Source organism: Merops nubicus, unplaced genomic scaffold (assembly GCF_000691845.1).
Source record: "Merops nubicus isolate BGI_N331 unplaced genomic scaffold, ASM69184v1 scaffold6268, whole genome shotgun sequence".
NCBI lineage: Eukaryota > Metazoa > Chordata > Aves > Coraciiformes > Meropidae > Merops > Merops nubicus.
The window spans coordinates 2424-11873 of record NW_008623602.1 but is presented as its reverse complement, the minus strand read 5'-3'; the positions used below and the strand labels follow the sequence as shown (position 1 = coordinate 11873).

The 9450-nt window shown below is 43.0% G+C and overlaps 1 protein-coding gene across 1 annotated transcript in view; it reads left to right on the top strand.

Moving 5' to 3' along the window:
* Nucleotides 1–3813, top strand: part of ATP7B (ATPase, Cu++ transporting, beta polypeptide) — a 23139-nt gene extending 19326 nt beyond the window's left edge. The window contains exons 19-22 of the mRNA XM_008945120.1: nt 1034–1237; nt 1348–1465; nt 2222–2324; nt 3549–3813. Of these exons, the coding sequence (XP_008943368.1) occupies nt 1034–1237; nt 1348–1465; nt 2222–2324; nt 3549–3813 (690 nt within the window). The remainder of the gene's footprint in view (nt 1–1033; nt 1238–1347; nt 1466–2221; nt 2325–3548) is intronic.
* Nucleotides 3814–9450: the final 5637 nt, after the last annotated feature.

Sequence of the window (9450 nt, the reverse complement as noted above, 5' to 3'; positions counted from 1 at the left end):
CTTTCCCTTTCCCTTTGCATTCTAATCTAGCGTGTGCCACCTTGCTTTCCTCAGGTACCCCCCTGCACAGCTAACTCAGCCAGCACTGTGGGATGCACCTTCTCGTGTGTTGTGAGGTCTGTTTTGTTTCTCAGTGTGAGGCTTTCATCTTTCTCCACACTTTTGCTTTTGTGTTCAGTTGTGGTAAAACACTTTCCCACCACACCTTTACTTTGTTAAGAGGAATCTTTCAGAAACAAGCTTCAGTTTATAGTTCCAGGCACTTGAGTTTTCAGACAAGCTTAATCTGTGCCAACCTACATTTTCACTGAAGTTTTGGCACTTGTTTCCCTTCTAATGGAAAAAAATGGTAAGCCAGTCCTAAATTTTTTTTTTAACGTTCATTTTTGAAAGGTTAAAAGATAAATTCTACCTTGTGTGGTGCCTGGTCTAAAAGCTGGTCTCTGCCTGGTGAGGCAGCCAAACCAGGGTCATTATCCCAGCCCTCTTTAGTACACTTACCTGTTTTTCAACTACAGCACCTAAGCCATTAGCAGCAACTCCATAGTAGCTGAGATTGTGGATTGGTACAAGTGCTTAGCCAGCCACCTGCTTTATTTTCATCCTTTCCCTGAGACTTGCACATATTTGGTGTTTCTGTGTTTCCTCTGGTGTCACTGCCTGATCATACGTGGCTCCTGTGTCACATTTCACTGAAACCTTTATTGGTGCATGAAGCATGACTAGATGAAAACTGGCTCTTTTAACCATCAAACTCTTATTGCCAGGGCAGTAGTTTCAGAAGCCCTGCAGGGCATGATGTGAAGGGCAGAGCATGGTTTGCCAGCAGCTCTGCAGCAAAGGGGGCCATAATCAGTACTTTTTTAATGCCAAAGGCATGTTGCTCTTCAGCTTTCTGTGTAGCTTGCCAGTGTTGCCTCCACTGGAATCAATTTGGTCGATCTTCCTTTTTCCCCCCTTCACCCAGAACAGCAAATGGCTCTTCCTTTAACATGCAGCATATCACTAACTGGGTGTGTTTCTTTGTACACAGGTTGGCATCAAAAAAGTCTTTGCTGAGGTTCTTCCTTCTCACAAGGTTGCAAAGGTTAAGGAGCTCCAGAGTGCAAGGAGGAAGGTTGCAATGGTTGGTGATGGAGTCAATGATTCCCCTGCACTAGCCAGGGCCGACGTTGGAATTGCCATTGGCACGGGCACAGATGTTGCCATTGAAGCAGCAGATGTCGTTCTCATCCGAGTGAGCAGCACATTTTTGACCTGTCCTCTTTTATCACTGCCTCTCCTCTTTTTGGTTTGATATTCTGAAGGCTGCAGGTGGAACACCTTCAATGCTCTTCTGTCTTGCAGAACGACTTGCTGGATGTAGTTGCCAGTATTCATTTATCAAAGAGGACAGTTCGAAGAATACGAATAAATCTGATTCTTGCCTTGATTTATAATCTGCTTGGAATACCCATAGCAGCAGGTAGGTGACTGCCAGAGTGCAGCTTGTCAAAGGCAGCAGCACAGCTGAGCTCTGTGGTGTCTCTTGCAGGATTTCCTGCTCAAGGAACCAAAGAGAGGTTCCTAGAGTATTTAAAACTTGGCAGAAAGAAGACAAAATAAATACATTTTAATGTTGCACATAAAAAAAAAAATCCCAAATTTTAAGCTTCCAGGAATAAATTCTTATATGATGAAAATAGTGTTATTTCACATAGCAGTGTATGGGGATTAGTTTCTGTATATTCAAACCCAGCTCTAATCAGAGATACCATCTCAGTTCTGGGTGCTCCCTCTTTTATTCATCCTGAATCATACATTTTTTTCTCCTACTACTTGTATTCTCTCTGATTCTGTCCAACATTTTCTTATGCTCCAAATTCCTCCTTAAAATTTATTTCAAGCATTCATCTTGTTCTTTATGAATAATTTCTCCCTTCTTTGCCTGGACTATGGCCTTGTCTTTCTGTTGCTTTATTTGGTATGTGCAGAATAGCTGGAAGGGACAAATAATCTTACCTTGTGGCTGCAGCCCTGTAGCTACATTGGTACAAAGGTCACCTCTTGCAACAGAAGGGACATGTTTAAAAATAAGTGAGTAAATAGGTATCAGTCTAGTTGTATGGATGGAGGTCTCAGCAAGTCATGTTGTAGAGCTGCTGATCTATGATATGCAAGGACAGGAATGTTCAGACTGGGACAGGTGGCTCTGGCTCATGTCTGTGTGGTTTTTTGCTAGGTGTGTTCATGCCTGTTGGCCTCGTGCTCCAGCCTTGGATGGGATCAGCTGCAATGGCAGCTTCTTCTGTGTCTGTCGTGCTGTCTTCCCTGCAGCTGAAATGGCAAGTTGTCTTATGCTCTCAGTGGGTGATCCACAGGCAGCACTGCTGCTGGGACTCATGTGAGATGTCACTTTGGGCTTTGTACACATGAAAGTGCCTGACAATCCTTTAGCTTGAGGTTCTTCTGTCTAATCCTTGGCTCCCAAAGAGACAGGTGTCACTGTTATGAACACACCCGGGCTAAGACAATACTGAGCATTCTTTAACTAAAAAAATCAGCTAGAAGTGTGACTGGCAGGCACCTGGGCACCTGTGTTGGAGATCTAGCTCAATACCAGGTGAGGTAATGATCAGTACTGGTTTGTGAATATCAAGGGAGCAAATAATTCAAAAGATAGTTTCCTATAATGTAGCAGTAGATGTTTTTTTAAAAGATTTGTACCTGGTTTTATTTTTTCATCTATGTAATTTAGGCAGAGAGAAAGAGAGAAGCAGTGTATTTATTCGTTTGCACCTTGCTACAGATACAGTATCTTACTCTATTTTTTTGGAAGCAAACCAATTTCTGAGCTATAACAAGATTTGTCAAATGCTATTAATTTTATACTACATTTTTTGAGTGCCCTTTTGAGTGCAGTTACAGTGGACCTGTTTTTAACAGCATTGCAAGCAAACATCTTTCAAAAATAAGACTTTTTACAGTGTCTGAACTTAGTCCAAACCTTCAACTATTTCTGTTGTAGCTGGGGTCTTCTGTAACATGTAGTATAACACAGTAAAGTGTAAACTAATATTGCAAGTGCACCCTGAAACACATTTGGCTTCAGATTTAAAGAAGCTGCACTACAGTATACTTTGTAGGACAATAATCTCCCCTGAGACTTCATCCAAACAGAACTTTAGATTCCAAAGAAGGTGGTAATACCTATATGTGAAGAAGACCATGCACACTTGATGTTGCTGGGCTTTTTTTGACCTAGAATACATTGAATCAGAAAGTGATTTTGGGGTCATTGGGTCCATTTCCCTGCAATTGATGACTATGAGCCCTTCCATGTTTCAGCAATCTCAAGATTTTTTCTTAAAGAACACCACTTTGAGGGCCATCTCTTTTACTATTGATGTGCCCTAATGCTGTGTGAGCAGTACTCTTAGCCATTAACATTGTGTCTGAAGTGCAGGTTACATTTAGGTTATCAGAAGTTTCTGATCTGTTCTAATGCTGAAAACACTTCACCAGCTTGACCTCTTGGTGCTGAACATCTTTTCTCTTTCTCTTCTTAGTTATAAGAAACCAGAGGCAGAAAGTTATGAAGCACAAGCTCAAGGCCGCATGAAGCCACTTACTCCTTCCCAAATCAGTGTTCATATTGGAATGGATGACAGGAGGAGGGATTCATCCAGACTGGCTCCTTGGGATCAGATTAGCCAAGTGTCTCTCTCTTCCTTGACTTCAGACAAGCTGCCAAGACATAATGGTTTTGTTGAGGAGGAAGGGGACAAGTGGTCATTGCTCATGAATGGAGGAGATGAAGAACAGTACATCTGAAGCACTGTATTAGTGGAGGAGGAAACATTCCTCCTCACCAGTGATGAGAGAGACCAATTTATTTAATAAAAGAGCTTCAAGGTTCTAAGTGAAGTCATTCCATCAGCTCACAAAACAACTGCAGCTCAGCTCGATGTTGGGTTGTATGGATTTTGTTGTTTGCTTGCTGGTTTTTTTCAGGTCATCAGCTATTTCTAGTTATGGAAAGAATACGTGGCTCTGTAATGAACTGGCTCCTTTACATGCACCAATTGGTGTAATAATGTAAGACCACAATTTTCAGAGTCTAAAAGTTTCTCTTTTCTGGTTTGCTGGGCACCAAATTTAATACTTTTCACCCTTTCTAACTTTATTCTTTCAGGTTCACATGAAGCAAAAGTCTTTTCAGAGCTGCCAAATATTAATTTCTGTGTCCAGGTGAAAACAGCCACAGCACAAGGGATTCTGTGATGGGAAGCTGTATTTTTACACAGAATCCTAACTAGTCACGTCACTCTGAGAGTGTGTTATAGTTAGGATTCATGTGTGTCTCCTTGGACCAAAAATGTTTTGGTGTTTCACTAACTATAACTCTCTGAAAGGTCTTTCAAGGATTTTTCACTTACTTTCAGGTATCCCATCCTCTTTTCCCCCCTTTCTTTGCACAAGGTATTTTCTGTGAGTTATTTATATGTTCACAAATATTCCTGTTTGGGACAAACTCCTTTAAATCTCTGGTTACTCTTCCATTCCTATAGAAGTCCATAAAGGCAGAGCAATTCCTGGTCCTAGTTAGCAGATCATTTTCTGGTGGATGCTTTGCAGGACCTTGTGAAGCTCCTGTCAGTTGGGCAGTTGTCTGTCTCTTCCCTCTGGCAGAGTGGAGAATTTATGCCAGTGTGAGCAAAGGTGGTGTTTACCACGGTGTGGCTGAGAGCAGAAGTAGCAGTGGTGTGACTCCAGCATGGCTGAACGGAGTGAATTTATTGCATAAGTCAACCCCATCTTGCTGGCTGCTTAAAATGAAGCCAAAAGTTTAAAGGGTGAAGGTGGAAAAATGGCCTCAAAATGTGGTGCTTCTATTTGCTGCTGTATAAATAACCTTTTCTGATGGCAGACTTGAAGTAAGAAGATTTATAATAGCTTGAAATTTTATGTAAATTTGTATTCATGTTTTGATTTGATTTTAATTTCCCTCTTTGTTCTAGTATAATGAGAAACCAACATGCTGAACAACCTTTTATTTTCACTTCAATGTCTTTACCAAAGCTTGCAGTAACTTTATCACTGTGAATGTCCAATTCATCCCTTAACACTTTTTGGAGTCAGGACAGTAGAATCAGCAGCTTTGGTGCAGTGAATCCAGTCCCAGGGTGCCACGTTGCTCAGCTGTAGGGCTCTGAAATAAGCAGACCACAATTTTATAGTCTCATCCTAAAAGTGAAAAAAAAAGAGGAATTGCTATACTAAACAATGTGAAATGAGCACTTATTGACAATGACTTAATTACAGAGCTGTTTCCAACATGGGTTCAAATCCTGCTCCTCCTCATGTGAAACTCCAAAACAGGTCAGAGAGGAAACAAATTGTGCTTAAAGCATTGGGCAAGTCTTCCTAGTCTCTCTTCCTTTTACTAGCATATTTGAGCTCTCCTTAGCAAACATCAGCTGCACTGTAGTAAAGAGAATTACAAATAGTTTTTTAAACTGTATATCTCTTTATATGTGTAGAGATGACTTCCACAGCACACACACACTTCAAACATGCCATAGGTGCCTATACCTGTCCCTGGGGGGAAGATGGTCTTCTCTTAACTTGTTTTAAGTTTTCTTACCAGTGCTTACAGTAGAAATATTGTGGGGTTTCATTTAAAAACAAAACAAAACAAAACAAACACCACACCAAAAAGCCCCAAATAAGCAACTTTGAGTCTTTGCTTGCTTTTTTTTTTAAAAAAAAAATACAGCAAAAATTAAAATTGAGAAACTGGACAGAACTGACAAACTTTGCCAACAGGAAAGAGAGGAATGAAAGTTCAGCTCAGCACAAAACAGTCCAGGAGCTGGCTGGTATTCCTTTTGTGACCTATTCTAACAACATCGTGGTGCTCCAAAACGAACAGAAAAATTGAGCTGTATAAAGACTGTGTCATCCATATGACATAAAATACCTCCTGCTGTTCAGCTCTAGAGATGCATCAGCCAAAGGATCAGCTTCGGTTTGATACGTCATACTTGTTAGGAAAAACTAGACAGGTCAGAGAAGAGCCATGATATTTAACAGAAATCTAGCAGCTGTGAGAACATAAGTACATGAGAATGAGAAATATAAGAAGACTGAAGGAGTTTGAGTAGGTTTGCCTACAGAATACTCAAAGGAAATAAAAGTCTCCAAACACAAAGAGAACAATTTATTCCTTTCATCTTTTCAGTGTCTTTTATGTACATGGGGGCTAGAGCAAGAAATAATAGGCTTATTGAGTCAAAGAAGATTTAGATTAGTCACCAGGGAGGAATTGTGTAACAGGAAAGATTATGGAGCACAGGAAGAGATCGCCGGGGGCTCGGGGGGAGCTCTTTGGATGCACATGGCAATCATGCCCCTCTCTGATGGAAATGCACTAGCCAGAGGTGAATCCTGCCCCAGGGCAGGCAACTGCCCCGGACAATCTCCTGACCTGCTCTACAGCTGGCTTTTGGCTTGTTTCTGTGAACATAATGTGAACTGGAAAATTACTGGAGCAGAGGGCTGATCACACTGCCCTGCTCTCAAGTGGTGCCAAAGGACTGGAAGAAACTGGCTTTGATTTTACTTAATAACTTGAAATGAACTGGAAAATATGCTGAGGTTTCCTAACTATCTGCATAGCGTGTTAGACTGCAAACTGCTGTGAAACTTGTGCAAAGGCCTGTAAGGAAGTCAGAATAGCTCCACAGAGTCAAGAAAAAGAAATGTGCTAGCCCTGATGTTTGTGTTCACATCCTCTTCTTAAACTTGAGCTGGCTCACTGGAGTGGCACGTGAGCTGGAGGACAGCATCTGCCTTCTGCATAACATGAGGATGGGTTGTCCTGCAGGGTGCCCAGCAGAGCGAGGTGCTGGCCTGTGGCTGGTGCTCCTCTGCACTGGTGAGCCACGGCCGGTGCAAGGGCTGGAGGAAGCTGCCTGAGAGAAGGGGCTCTTGGGGCAATCCCTAAGCTTGGTGCCCCAGCCACTCACCAGCACACCACGCGTCTCCTTTCTTCCCAGGACCTGGTGTTTGGATGGATTAGACAGCGTGGAGGAACTTCTCAAATCCCAACTTTGGTCTTAAGTATCTACATTCTGGGTTTTCTCCCAGAATGACTCAATTACTGCTGATCTGACCCTGATGTTGATATATCTGATGATTTATGTGGGACATCTAGTTATTTTGCCCTGGGAAAAGTTTGTGAGTCTTTTCCTGGAACTTTTTTTTTTGTAATGATCAAAGAAGACACCTAATGAATCAGATCTTTTACTTTGGCTTTCAGTGCAGCAGCTCAGGAGCAGCATTTTAACTATTTTCTTTCTCGTGCTATAGTTTTGCCATAAAATTTTGGTGCCCTAAGTTCACAGGCAATAACTTTTTCCATTTAATTTCCTCCTCCCCTCCACCTTTTTCAAGCAAATTAACTGTCTGATTTCCATCCAAGATGATTACAACCTTTCTGTGACTAAATATTCTTCCAAAGGTTGTTTTTCTCTCTAAATGCACTTGTGTGTGAAGGAAACAAATGAGTAGGTGGTGAAATTATACAGTGGTGTACAGGGGTGGGAAATCAGATAACGCTGAAATGTCAGATTTAATTTCCTCTAGTAAGACGCCAACAGCAAGCGTGTTGGTTTTCAGTGGGAAATCATCTGAGAGTCACAACAAAAGAAGAAATGGTGAAGCACAAAGCATCCTGCTCACACGTGTCTCAGAAAGGCACAAGTGTGGGAGGAGGAGGATTAATTCCTCTCCCTGTGTCGAGTTCAAAGCACCCAGGTTTGCAGGCAAGCACGACCTGTCCACACGCTCTCCATGCAAAGATGTGATTTTCATTTCTTTATCTCCATGCATGAAAGGATGATTTTGAAGTTTCTCCTGGTGCTGCAGGTGAAGGGTTGTTGCAGCAGGAAGTGTGTTTGTTTCCCTTCTTTGGGCGTTCAGCTGCCCAGGGTGGAGGGAAGTCCCCTGGAGTGCTGGTCAGAGCTGTGGTCCAGGGGTGTTGGTTCAGGTTGGGGGGCTGTGTTACCTGGCAGCCAGCACCTCACCTCAAAGGGGACCATGAGATGTCACTGCAGGTCCAGCCCGAGCCAGAGGGTCCCCTTAGTCTGTAAAGCATCTGAAGATCCAACCCATTCACTGCTGGGTAGCAGTGAGGGGGAAAAAAACCACAGAAGGGTCAGTTTAAGTCAAATCATATAGCATGGCTAAAATTTGGGGCTGACTTGACATTACATAGCCCAGGCTATAGTATTTATTTCCCTTGAGCTTTGAATTGATACATGGTATTATTTGACACCTCAGTAAATCCTGAGCTCTGTATATGGTGTCTGCTGAAATGATTGTCAGCTTTCTTTCTCCTTTGGCAAGCTGAGATTCAAGAGGAGAAGCAGTGCTGCAGGAGGGCAAAGCATGATGCCTGCACCCTCAGAACAAACCTGCACCTTGTGAGGTGAGCTTAAGCTCCCCAGGCAGCTCAGGGTGCCAGACTGCTTGGTTGCTTGGGTTTTTATTTTAAGCAGACCCTTACCCGAGGAGAAGTCACTGTGTAGACCCACCATAAGGTTCCAGGAATGTTTCTGCTCAGGGGAGCACCAAAGCACAAGTCTAAATCCTTTTGGAGTCGATGCAGATGAGGCACATGCTCAGTGCTCCTCTGAACCAGAGCTGCATGTGTCTCATGGCAGATGCAAAAAAAATAAATTAGGCATAAATCTGAATATTTGAGGCCTTCAAACACTTAGGGAGCTACCCAAAATCTATACTTAAAAATGAATAAGTAGACCAGGTTTGAAATGAGTTCATCAAACTGTTTTTCCTCCACCGACTCCTCTTTTAAGACTGACACAGTACACAGATTTTGTAAGAAGCAGCAGTGACACTGTCCCAAAGTGCTGTAGCTCTGTGTTGTTATGCAAGTCCCTGTGACTCTGCTCACAGTCAGCCCCGGGTGATCCTGGCTGCTGAAGAGGTGGGTGCTGAGGAGCAGTCCCCAGGCAATGCAGGGACACCCACCAGGTGAAGTTTACCAAAGGTGCTTTACCAGACCAGTGGGCTCACCCAAGCTCCTGCTCTGGCAGAGGATGGTTTGTGCTGGTTTGCTTAAAGCAAATAGCTATAAAATTAGCATTTATCTCTCAGCATCTTTTTTTATTTATTTTTTTTTTAAATTTCTGTGGCTTGGGAACACCTGGCTAAGCCCCTGGAGTGAAAATGTAACAGGCTTCTCCACAGAGGAGTGCTGGATTTCAGATGGCCCAGAGGTGACACGTCCTTGGAGTGACCCACATTAATGACTGGGATGCATGGCACGTGCCAAGGAGCCCAGCCTAGCTGCAACCCTGTGCACAGGGAGCCCTGGCACGTGCCCTGCTGTGCCTTCAGAGGTGCCTCTGCATGGGCAAATCCAATGGGCTATTTTCTGGACAA